Here is an 11,723-nt window from a genome sequence, read left to right as displayed (position 1 = left end):
GGAGGGCATGGGCCAGTGCATTCTTGGCCTGGGAAGTTGAAGAGAGAGCAAGTGAAGAAAAGGTGAACCATTGGGTCCATATCTACTTCTTCAACTCAGCAAGATTTTGTTTTCATCACTGCAAGCTGATCAGAACTCCTGTAGACCAATCCATCCTTTCCCAACCTCCTCTGGGCCAACTCAGCCAACATCCTTACTACCAACCCAGCGCAACACAACCCAACCCACCCCAACCCAACCTCCCTGAGACCCACCAACCCTACTGAACATCCAGAAGACCCTCAACTCATTTTCTCCCACTGCCCCTCTGAGTACCAAACCAACTTCACCATTGACATTTAGCCCCACTGACCTCCCCAACAAAGCCCTACCTTGGCCTCTTCCTCTAGCTGCCTCTTGAGGTCCTCCAGCTGCTGGGCGTAGGTGAGTTTCCCTCGTGTCATCTGGTTGATAAAGGCTTCCTTTTCCTCCAGCTGCCTGGAGAGCTCACCTGTGGGGTGGAATGGTGGACAGTGACTCACTGGACACACCACAAAGCCACCTCACTGGGCAAAGAATAGTCAGTTGGGTTAGGGAAGAACAAGCCTCTCACCATTTTCTGTCTGGAGCTTAGCTCGTTGAGTGGTAAGGTCATTGACCATGCGTTGAGCCTCCTCGGACTTGGTCCGGTGCTCATTCATCTGATCTTCCATGGTACGGCACATCTTCTCCAGGTTGGCCTGTGAGACAGGAAGGGCAGAAAGTTAAAAGAAAACCTCGAGAGGGCAATGGAAGAGTTGTTCATTCATGGCAGGAGACCTATTTCCTACCTTGGCCTTGATCAGCTGTTCCATGTTGGAGCCGACATCATCTAGCTCCAGCTTAAGCTCACTCTTCTCCTTCTCCAGCTTCTGCTTGACACGCTGTAGGTTGTCGATCTGCTCGCTGAGCTCGGCCACACTGTCGGCGTGCTTCTTGCGCAGTGCAGCAGCTGTGGCCTCGTGTTGCAGGGTGGCCTCCTCCAGGTCTCTCCGCATCTTCTGGAATTCTGCCTCCCGCTTCTTGTTGAGCTCAATCTGCACAGATGTGGCACCACCCGCCTCCTCCAGACGCTCACTGATCTCCTCCAGCTCCCGTGACAGGTCTGAGCGGAGCTTCTCCACCTTGGCCCTGCCTGTTCGCTCTGCCTCCAGCTCTTCCTCCAGCTCCTCAATCCGCGCCTGTGCTCAGAGGATGGAGATGTTGTCAGTGACTTGGTTTCACCCAGCTCCTCCACTCAGTTCAACCAATCAAGCTGGAGAGTCTTTAAGTCATTTCAAGTCAACCCAACTGCATGTGGATTCTTCAGCTCAACCCAGACAACTGGAGATCCTTCACTTCAACCAGACTTGATCCTATTCAGTGCTCTTCAACCCAGTCAAGATTCAAGCTCTCCAGATCAACCCAACCTTATCTAAAGACACTTCACCTTTTCAAACTACCTTGAGATTCTTCAGCTCAACTGGTCTTGAAGACATTCAGCTCAACCAACCCTAGAGCTGCCTGGATCAGACAGCTCCACACAGCCTTCTCAATGGACATCAGAGTTAAAGTGATCCATATCAGATGGTCTGCTCAGCTCAGATGATCCTACCCAAGGTGCCCCCACTACCTTGAATACTCTTGACCCACTGGTTCAGCTCAACCTACCCCAAAGCCAACCTGCCCAGGAGCCCATGAGTCATTTCAAGGTGATAAGTGACAGGAGGTTCTAGGCCAAGGGACAGGCCATGGGCTTCAGACCTCAGGTTTGCGGCATGCTGGTCTAGGTCTTTCTCAAAAGGGTGTGAAGAAAATGGGGAGGACAAGTTCCTTCTCCTGGTTGAACCCTAAGCTGAAGCCCACCTCACCTGAAGCTCTTTGAGCTTCTTCTGGAGCTGGGCTGCAACTGCTTGCTCATCCTCAATTCTGGCATTGAGGGCGTTGAGCTCAAAGTCCTTCCTAGTTGTGGGGAGAAACGCCAGGCAGTCATATTCCTACCTGCTCAGCAGAGAGGGTCATTATAGGTAAAGGACAAGCAGGTGGGTGGGCCCCTACTTTTTCAGCCTCTCATCCAATTGCTGCTTGTCATTCTCCAGGTCCATAATATTCTCCTGAGCCAGCTTCAAGTCACCTTCCAGCTTCCTTTTTGCCCGTTCCAGGTCCATCCGGATCTTCTTCTCCTGCTCCAGTGAGCTCTCCAGCTATTAGTGAGGCAGAGACACACCCATCAGCCCCCCACAAACACCAACCACAGAAGGACCTTCAGACTCCTAGGCACCAGCTATGTGCCTGTGGCAGGACTGACCCACACTCACATCATCCACTTGCTGTTCCAGCTTGACTTTGGCCTTTGTCAGGGTGTTGACCTTGTCTTCCTCCGCCTGAAGGTCATCCAGTGCCTGCTGGTGAGATTCTTGCAGAGCCTTCTTCTCCTTTGTTAGCTTGACAATAATCTCATCCAACCCAGCCATCTCCTCTGTGAGGTTCTTGACCTGCAGGAAGAGAAATGTCAAGCTTTCAGTTTGGTACCAGAGGTAGGACAAGAGACAGAAGTTGTTCTTGCTCTTGGTTGAGCTGGGCCTAAGTCCAGGGACACAGGAGAACACAACCATCCTTGGGTTATCACAATCCAATCAAAGCAGTTTTGGGTCATGACTCAACTCAACCACGCTTCAATTTTGGAAGCCCGAACAGCCTTGGGTCCTGGCAACCCAACCCAACCACCCATGGGTCTTCTCAAAACGTATTCACTTTGGCTCGAGACATCTCAAGTCCCCACGGTTTGAAATCAAGATCTCTCCCCACCCTTACCTTGTTCTCCGTGGCGTGTTTCTCCTTCTCCACCTTTGCCAAAGACAACTCCAGGTCATCAATGTCCTTCTTCAGCTCTGAGCACTCATCCTCCAGCTTCCTCTTCTTAGCCGTCAGCTCTGCATTCATCTCTTCCTCATCCTCCATCCGCTCTGTCATCTCCTTCACTTTGGCCTCCAGCTGGATCTTGTTCTTGATCAGCTGGTCACAACGCTCCTCAGCGTCAGCAAGGTTGTCTTGCTCCTGGAAGGGGGAAGATTGGTGGGAGGGTGAAGGAAAAAGGAGGGAGGGGCTGGGGCATCTAGGTCACTTACAGCCTGCACTTGGAGCTGAAGGTCATTCTTCTCCTGCAGCATGGAGACCATTTTCTCCTCCAGCTCCTTCCGCCGGGCCTCTGACTTCTCCAGGGCCTCCTTAAGCCGCCCAAACTCTTCCTTCATGTTCTTCAGGAGGCACAAAGGTCCCCTGTAAGTCTCATTGCTTCCTCTATGTCCCCACATACCCTCCCCTCTCCCTATCTGCCCACCCACCTGCCCCACCTATGGCTCTGTCCTACCTGCATCTCCTTCTCAGTCTCAGCGCTCTTCAACAAGGGCTTGATCTTGAAGTAGAGCTTCATCCAAGGCCAGTTTTTCACCCCCATGAAAGCCCTGATGTTCCACTGGATCACCAGCAGCGAGTCCCTGGAGAAGGCACAGTAGGATGCAAGTCACCAGCAATTTCAACTCAAGCTAGACCCAACACCATTTCAATCTCTACCTACCTCCGCTCCAGGATCTTCTTGAACTCCTGACGGGAGAGGAAACCACGAACTTGAGCCTGTAAGCGGGTCATGATCCTGGCCAGGCGCTCATCCCGCATCTCCTCAAGTAGCCCCAGCAGCCCAGCCTTGAAGAAGACCTACAAGGAGAAATGAAGCTAAGTGCTGCTGAGACCTGGAGGCTTGGTGGAGGAAGGGGTGGGTAGGGTGGATGGGGTGAGCTCAGGTGTGCAGGTGAACAAGTGGATGGTGGGACCATGGAGTCAACCTGGTACCACCATGGAGACCTTGTGTATGGTGGGACCACAGGGAATGGAGACCACATGACCTCACCTTGGTGTGCCCAAACTTATACTGGTTGTGGTCAATATCAAGGGATCCCAGGAGCTTCTCGGCGCCCTTGCGGCTGTCGATGAACTGCCCCTCAGGGATGGCAGCAGGGTTCAGGATGCGGTACCTGGTAATCAGAGAGGACAGAAAAATCCTGAGATCAGCCCCAGTGGAGTTGACAACCCTCTTCCCACATGTCCTCAGTGCCTACCGCTGTCGGAAGTCCCCATAGAGGATGCGGTTTGGGAAGCCCTTGCGGCAGATGCGGATGCCCTCCAGCACCCCGTTACAGCGGAGCTGGTGCATTACCAGGGGGTTGTTCATCACACCTGTGAGTCATCATGACTGGTGAGTCAAGGTCTGCCCCACAGTGTGGCTTCCCAACACCTTTGGCCAGGGACCACTGCTGTTCCCTGAATAAACCCTCATGAATTGGCTCACCAGGAGACTTGGTCTCATTGGGGATGATGCAGCGGACAAAATGAGGGTGGGTAGACCGCAGGTTGGTCATCAATTTGTTGAGGTTCTCCTGGGGGATGGAGGAAGAGATGATGAAGAAAATGAAGATGCCCCCCAGCCTGTCCCAGCAAGGACCACTATCTGCCCTAGGACATGATTTTCATGCCCAAACACCCTAGGATCCACCATTAACCCCTGGACTCTCACCCGATGCAGGGCAGAGACAGTCTGGAAGGAGGAACCTTTCTTCTTGGCTCCTTTCCCCTTCTCCACGGCTGTTGGAGAAGAAGTGATGAGACAGGTGAGGGATAGGGTGGGGAGAGCCCTAGATGTTCAGGAAGGGGGTGCCCCTTACGTGCATCAGCCCCGGCATAGTTGGCGAAGAGGTTGGCCAAGAGCTTCAGGGCTGATTTCTGGTAGAGCCCCACCACTGTCTCATTGAGGGGGTCTTTGTTCTTCTGCAACCACCCAATGATATTGTAGTCTACCGTGCCAGCATAGTGTACGATGGCAAAGTGGGCCTCTTGCTTCCCCTTGATGTTTCGTGGCTTCCCAAAGTTGGCTGACTTGCCCAAGTGATTATCAAAGAGCTTGGCCTTGAAGGTCATGTCTGTGGCCTTGGGGAACATGCATTCCTCCTCCAGAATGGACATGATCCCCATGGGCTGGGAAGAGAAGACCTTGTTGGTCATAGTGAACACCAAGAACAACCCAACTGCCCAACTTTGAGATCTCTGGCAAGCTCCACCTTGAAGGGCCCTTCCCCAGCAGCCCCTTCAGCCCCCAAAGGCCCTAGAGGGAAGTGGCACCTTCTCAATGAGGTCAATGCAGGCCTGGAGGTCCATGCCAAAGTCAATGAACTCCCACTCAATGCCCTCCTTCTTGTACTCCTCCTGCTCCAGCACGAACATGTGGTGGTTGAAGAACTGCTGCAACTTCTCGTTGGTGAAGTTGATGCAGAGCTGCTCAAAGCTGTTGAACTGGGGAAGGAGAGAGGAGATGGCCAATGGGGTCAACAGAACACCTAACAAGATCTTTGCAGTCAACCTGAGACCCAATGAACTTAACAGAATAACCAGTGAAAACGGGATCACCTGACTGTCTAGTAGGGTTAACTCAACACCCAGTGGGGTCAACACAACAGGGTCAACCAAGGCTCACATCAAAGATCTCAAAGCCAGCGATGTCCAGCACACCAATGAAGTACTGCCGTGGCTGCTTGGTCTCCAGGGAGTTGTTGATCCTGGTCACCATCCAGTTGAACATCTTCTCATACACAGCCTTGGCCAAGGCCCCAACAGCGTAAATCACCTGGAAGAGGGACATTCCACTGGTCAGAAGGGGTTCTCAGTGTCCTCCTTGATGGAGATGGCACCATGTGACTCCAAAGGGAGGAGGTTTTGGGGATGTCCTACTCACCTGCTGGACATTCTGCCCCTTGGTGACATACTCATTGCCCACCTTGACCCGAGGGTGGCACAACCCCTTGAGAAGATCAGCTGAGTTCAGCCCCATTAGGTAAGCTGACTTGTCCGCCTCTGAGGATGCAGAGGAGAAAACATGAACCTGGAAGGACCATGGGGTTCACCCTAGTTCCCACCTTAACCTTGATTGGACCCAACCTTCGGTGCCATCTGGTTCTGCCTGCTCTTCCCGTTGCTTCTGCTTGAACTTCATGTTGCCAAAGTGCATAATGGCACCTGTCAGCTTGTAGATTGAGTTCTTCTCCTCTTGGGTGAAGCCCAGAACATCAAAAGCACTCTATGGGGCAAAAATGTGGATTAAGGTCTTCTCCAGCCCACACAGACACACACACACACACTGGCTAGTGGCCCCTCATCTCACATCCGTGGCCAGGAGCTCTTCTGCATCATCAATGGATGGCACTGTGGTCTCTCCTTGGGAGATGAAGGCATAGTCGTAGGGGTTGTTGGTCACCAGCATCATATCTGCAAGGAGAAGATGAGGTTGGGATAGGCAAGAGTCTTCCAGAAAGGATGCAGGGTCAAGTGTTTGTGGGTAGGGTGGGAGCATGGCTCACCCAGCAGCTCTGGCTTCTTATTGGAGAGGATCTGGTAGTAGATGTGGTAGTTTCTTTCAGCCTTCAGCTGGAAGATGACACGGGATTTCTCCAGAAGGTCTGAGGTGGAAATGGAGAGAAGATGAGTGGAAGTTGGGATGAGGAGATGGAGGGTCAGATGGATGGATGGATGGAGGTTTGAGGAGATGGAGGGTAGATGGATGGTAGGATGAGGAGAAGGATGGGCATGTGGATGGAGGGATGGGTGGATGGACAACCAGATGTCCTCTCATGGAGCCCTCAGCCTACTCACAGGTCTCAATGTCAGCTGATGCTAATTTCCCAGTGGCCCCAAAATGGATCCGGATGAACTTCCCCTGAGAAAGCAGTGGCAGGAGGTGGAGGTGGCCACCTTTTCCCCCAATCCACAGACACCACCCCCGTAGGTTTCACTCCCAACACTCACGAATCGCGATGAGTTGTCATTGCGAACAGTCTTGGCATTGCCGAAGGCCTCCAAGGCAGGGTTGGCCTGGATGATTTGGTCTTCCAGAGTGCCCTGGTAGGATAGGACAATGTGGTGGGACTGTCACAGGGAAGGGCAGGAGTTGGGGCTGTGAGGTTGAGATGGATGGGTGGGAGGACACAGAGGTCCATATAGGTTTGCATGGGCAGGGAGCTGTGTTGATGCCATGGGTGGATGGAGGGATGGTTAATTGGAGGGATGGAGCTGGAACAGATGAATGGAAGGGTGGATAGATGGTTGCTTGGATGGATGGTTGGTTGGGTAATTGTTTGGGTGATACGTTGTGTGGTTGGTTGGAAAGACAGGCATCAGATATTGTCATCCCCCACCCAGTGCCCTTACCTTGCCTGGGGCCCCCGTCTCCTTCTTGCCACGGTCACCAATGGCAGCAATGACAGCGAAGTACTGGATGACCCTCTTGGTGTTCACTGTCTTCCCCGCTCCGGATTCTCCGCTGAGGGCAGCCAAGGAAAGCAAGGGCTGAGTGCCGTGGGCAGGGCTATGATGCTAGGGGTGAGAACTCACTGGGGAGGGAGTGGGACTTGCAGTAGGTGGACAGTGGATATCCACAGACAAGTCCAGGTGGTGAGAAAGGGTTGGCTGTGCCAGTGGGCATGGCTTCAGAGGGAGAAGAGAAGGGGCTATGTGCCAGGTGAGCAGGGCCAAGGACATTGTTTAGATATGAGGTCACTCACGTGATGAGGATGGACTGGTTCTCCCGATCTGTTGGGACAAGGAGAAGAAGCATGAGGTTCTGAAGTCCACCTTGGCTCTGCGCCACATCTTCTGCTCCCCAAAAAGGATCAGGGGATATGGTTGAGGTCCCTGCAGGAGGCCCGTACCTGTCAGCATGTTCTGGTAGGCATTGTCAGAGATGGAGAAGATGTGGGGTGGAGCTTCACTCCGCTTCTTTCCCCGGTAGGCAGCCACCACCTCAGCATTGTAGACAGGCAACCACTTGTAGGGGTTGACAGTCACACAGAAGAGCCCTGAGTAGGTCTGGAGAAAGAGGTAGGTGGGTCAGAGTCATGAGATGCCACCCCACCAGGGGTCCAAGGGGTCTGCAGAAGTGACATCTTGTATCTAAGTGGCCCAAGGGGTCTGGAGAAGGGATGTCTTGGGTTTAGGTGGCCCATGTGACTTGGAGATGGGACATCGTGGGTCTGAGGGACCCAAGAAGTCTGGAGAGAGGATATCCCAGTTCTGCATGGCTCCTAGAATCTGGAGAAGGGATATCCTGGTTTCGAGTGTCCCAAAGGGTCTGGGACATCTTGGTCTAGGTGGCTCAAGAGGTGTGAAGAAGGGACATCCCATTTATGGGTGCCCCATGAGATCTGGAGAAAGGGTATCTTGGGTCTATTTGGCCCAATGGGTCTAGAGAAGGGTTATCCAAGTTTCAGATGGGGTCTGGAGAACCTCATTGGCTCCCAACTCACATAGATCATCCAAGAGGCGTAGCGCTCCTTGAGGTTGTAGAGGACGGCGGGCTCATGGAGGAAGGTCAGCATGGCCATGTCCTCGATCTTGTCAAACTTGGGGGGGTTCTGCTGCATGATCTGGTCCTCCTTGACCGTCACTGTCTGCTCAAGGTAAAGAGGACACCAGGGTTTGGGAGGACAGGGCAAGAAATTGCCCCAGGTTTTTCCTCCCGTAGGGCTGGGACCTGGGCATCTGGGTATTTCCTTGGGAGCTGGAGAAGTTCTAGGTGTCCCTCAAGTGATAGAGAATATGGTTTGGGGTATGGGTGTCCCTTCGTTGATGGAGAGGGTAGGAGGGAGTCTAGGTGCCCAGTGGGTGCTAGGGTAGGGGAGTAAGGGTCTAGATGTTTCCTGGGTTCTAGAGGAGATGCTGTGGGGTCTGAGAATCCAGTGGGTGCTGCTGAAGGTATGTTGAGGTCTAGATGTTTCTTGGGTTCTAGAGAAAGTGGGTTGGGTTCTTTGTGTCCCATGTGGGATGGAGTTACTATTTTGAGGTCCTGGTGTCCCAGGTGTGGCTGGGGTGCCCCCACCTTGCCATGCTCGGTCTCAGCAGTGATCTTGGAGCCCTCACGGCTGACAATGGTGGCCTTAACATATTCCTCCTTCTCATCAGGAACAAAGATGTCCTTCTTCAGGTCGAAGGGGCGGGTCTGGGCGGCCACTCTCTCCTTCTCAGACTTGCGGAGATAGGGGGCGGCCTCCCCAAATTCAGCCATCTCCACGTCAGGCATGGTAGCGCTGGGTGAGGCTGTGTGGGGCAGAAGGGATCAGACCCTCCCAATGCTGCCAGTTCCTCCCAGTTGACCCCATCCCAACTCCTTCCTTGGTTCATCATCCCCTGTTCTTCTCCATATGTCCCAGTTCCTCCTGGTTGCCCCCCGCCCCAACCTCTGTTCCTCTACAGAGCTCCCAGTCCTCCCATTCAGCCCCATCTGAAGTCCAGCTTTGGTGGTGGTTTCATCCTCCCCCATCCTTCTCCACTGCTCCCAGTTACTTTCTAGTGCTCCCAGTTCCTCCCAGTTGTCCCTATCTCCATCCCAAGTTCTTCCGTGGCAGTCCAAGTACCCTCCCTAGTGCTCCCAGTTCCTTTCAGTTAAGCTGAGTTTCCCCAGTACCTGCCCTTTACACCACCCCAGCACCTCCCAGTACAACCCAGTACTTCTCCATCCCTCCCAGCCCCTCCCAGTTCCCCCAGACACCCCTCAGTTCCTTCCAGTGCTCCCAGTTCCCAGCCCCACCTCTCTCAGTGATCTCCGAGTCAGGGGATGATAGTGCAGACTCAGGGGGACTCTGGTCCTGGTCCAGAACACAACAAGCCCCCCACTATGTCCTAGTATGTCCCAGTATATCCCAGCATCCCCCTCAGCCCCACCAGCAATTCTCCACTACACCAGCACATACCACCTCACTCACTGCCCCCTTCCCCCCCACCAAGTACTGCTCAGTGAGTTTCAATATCCCCACAGGATTTATCCAGTACCCTCCCCCAGTATCATTCCAGTCCCTCCTAGTTATCCCATAGACCCTCCCAGCATCATCCCAGTCTCTCCCAGTTCCCCCACAGACTGTCCCAGTATCATTCCTGTCCCTCCCAGTTCCCCCATAGACCCTCCCAGTTTCCCCATAGATCCTCCCAGTCCCTCCCAGTTCCCCTATAGACCCTCCCAGTATCATCCCAGTCCCTCCCAGTTTCCCCATAGACCCTCCCAGTTCTCCTCTAGGCCCTCCCAGTCCCTCCCAGTTCCCCCATAGACCCTCCCAGTTTCCTCCCAGTCCCTCCCAGTTCCCCCATACACCCAGTTCTTTCCCAGTCCCTTCCAATTGTCCCCAGTCTCCCATTAGCCCCCTCCCAGACCCTCACAGTGCTCCCGGTGCCCCCTGCCCCACCTGCCCCTGGATCTGCAGGCACTGGCTGGGGGATCCCCCTTATATCCCCCCCTCCCCCCCCAGCTGCGTCACTGGGAAGGGGGGAGGGCGGGCATGGACAGACAGGTGACCTCAAGGCCGCCCTACTGCCCTATGGGGACATGGTGACCCCTATGGATCTACAGGACACTCCCCACTTCCATAGGGGCCCCCTCCGCTTCGTCATCCTATAGGACCCTCGCTGCCCCAAGGGGTCCAGTCACCCCTTTGGACCTAAAGAGCTCCCCCAGCCCCACAGAAGCCCCATATCTCACCCCCACAGGGCCTCTGTAGTTCCCCCTTACCTCATAGGACACACTTTCAGCTCCATAGGTCTCCCCCAGTTACATAGGACACCCCTCTTGCACTATAAGAAATCCACAGGACTCTACTCAGGGTTCCCATATTTCCCTCCATTTCACCCCTGTAATTCCCCCCAGCCTCATAGGGCTCACTCTCAGTCCTATTGGGTGTCCCCCCACTGCCAGTCCCGTGATCCTATAGGACCCACTCCCAGCCCCACAGGACCTCTATATGTTCCCCTATAGAATCCTTACAGCTTCCCCCATAACACCCACTCCTAGCCCCGTAGAATCCCCACAGGGCTTCCCCTAGCCCATACGACACCCCCCTCTCAGTCCTGTAGGGGCCCCCTGTAGCCCCCCTCCTCCCCCCTCCACGGTTTATTATGGGATGAATGAGGCAAGCCAAAAGGCTTGCCCAGATGCCCAAGTTCCCCCTCTGGGTGGAGGAGGGGACAGACAGACAAAGGACAGGTGTGACCCCCCTTCCCCCTCGAGGGAACTCAGGCATCTGGGCCCTTCCTCCCATCCCTTTGTTCCCTCCCCCTCCCCCCACAATGGGATATTTTTGGGACATGCCCTCCCCAGCTCCTGACATCCGATCAGTTTGTGACGCCAATGGGGCTGGGGGGCACCTTCACCTTGTAACCATATATGGGGCTGGCCCTATAAGTCCCCCTTTCCCCCCTCTCGACCCCCATATCTCACCTAAGAATAGCTAGGTAAACGCAGACATCCAGGCCCCATAGATGCCACTAAACTCCCTATAGGGGACTCAGGTGTCTGAATTTCCCCTAATTTTCCCAGTTTCCCCCAAAGTTTCCTGATTTCCCCCCAGATTTCCTTGTTTTCCTTTGATTTTCCTAAATGTCCCCCAATCTGCCACAAATTTCCTTGGTTTTCCCCTGTTTTCCCCAAATTTTGATCAATTTGCCCTGAGTTTCCTTGGTGTCCCCTGATGTTTCCCCAGATTTCCTCAGTTTTCCTGCAATTTGCCCCAAATTTCCTTGTCTTCCCCCTGATTTCCCCAAATTTCCACCAAATTTTGTTTACCCCAGTTTCCCCCTAATTTCCCCCTTTTTGTTAATTTTCCCTACATTTCCCCTAATTTCTCCTAATTCTCCCCAGATTT

The 11,723-nt window shown here is 53.8% G+C and overlaps 1 protein-coding gene across 1 annotated transcript in view; it reads right to left on the bottom strand.

Annotated features, from left to right (window-relative positions):
• LOC114055158 (myosin-7-like) overlaps positions 1–10,871 on the bottom strand; it is a 32,260-nt gene extending 21,389 nt beyond the window's left edge. The window contains exons 1-31 of the mRNA XM_027878992.1: positions 10,595–10,871; positions 9,623–9,680; positions 8,915–9,132; positions 8,343–8,486; positions 7,749–7,905; positions 7,602–7,629; positions 7,249–7,360; positions 6,847–6,939; positions 6,694–6,757; positions 6,402–6,500; positions 6,206–6,309; positions 5,983–6,121; positions 5,780–5,898; positions 5,522–5,671; positions 5,170–5,340; positions 4,716–5,025; positions 4,568–4,635; positions 4,343–4,430; positions 4,113–4,230; positions 3,905–4,028; positions 3,575–3,711; positions 3,368–3,494; positions 3,126–3,254; positions 2,812–3,054; positions 2,316–2,492; positions 2,056–2,201; positions 1,869–1,959; positions 810–1,199; positions 593–719; positions 372–490; positions 8–28 (exon numbers count right to left, since the gene is read on the bottom strand). Coding sequence (XP_027734793.1) covers positions 8–28; positions 372–490; positions 593–719; positions 810–1,199; positions 1,869–1,959; positions 2,056–2,201; positions 2,316–2,492; positions 2,812–3,054; positions 3,126–3,254; positions 3,368–3,494; positions 3,575–3,711; positions 3,905–4,028; positions 4,113–4,230; positions 4,343–4,430; positions 4,568–4,635; positions 4,716–5,025; positions 5,170–5,340; positions 5,522–5,671; positions 5,780–5,898; positions 5,983–6,121; positions 6,206–6,309; positions 6,402–6,500; positions 6,694–6,757; positions 6,847–6,939; positions 7,249–7,360; positions 7,602–7,629; positions 7,749–7,905; positions 8,343–8,486; positions 8,915–9,115 — 3,996 coding nt within the window. The 5' untranslated portion in view covers positions 9,116–9,132; positions 9,623–9,680; positions 10,595–10,871. The remainder of the gene's footprint in view (positions 1–7; positions 29–371; positions 491–592; positions 720–809; positions 1,200–1,868; positions 1,960–2,055; positions 2,202–2,315; positions 2,493–2,811; positions 3,055–3,125; positions 3,255–3,367; positions 3,495–3,574; positions 3,712–3,904; positions 4,029–4,112; positions 4,231–4,342; positions 4,431–4,567; positions 4,636–4,715; positions 5,026–5,169; positions 5,341–5,521; positions 5,672–5,779; positions 5,899–5,982; positions 6,122–6,205; positions 6,310–6,401; positions 6,501–6,693; positions 6,758–6,846; positions 6,940–7,248; positions 7,361–7,601; positions 7,630–7,748; positions 7,906–8,342; positions 8,487–8,914; positions 9,133–9,622; positions 9,681–10,594) is intronic.
• Positions 10,872–11,723: the final 852 nt, after the last annotated feature.

This window comes from Empidonax traillii, unplaced genomic scaffold (genome assembly GCF_003031625.1).
Source record: "Empidonax traillii isolate 1590-97213 ecotype Southwest subspecies unplaced genomic scaffold, ASM303162v1 scaffold48:size2401408, whole genome shotgun sequence".
NCBI classification, from domain to species: domain Eukaryota; kingdom Metazoa; phylum Chordata; class Aves; order Passeriformes; family Tyrannidae; genus Empidonax; species Empidonax traillii.
Note: the sequence above shows the minus strand (reverse complement) of the source record. Positions and strands in the feature narration are given on the sequence as shown.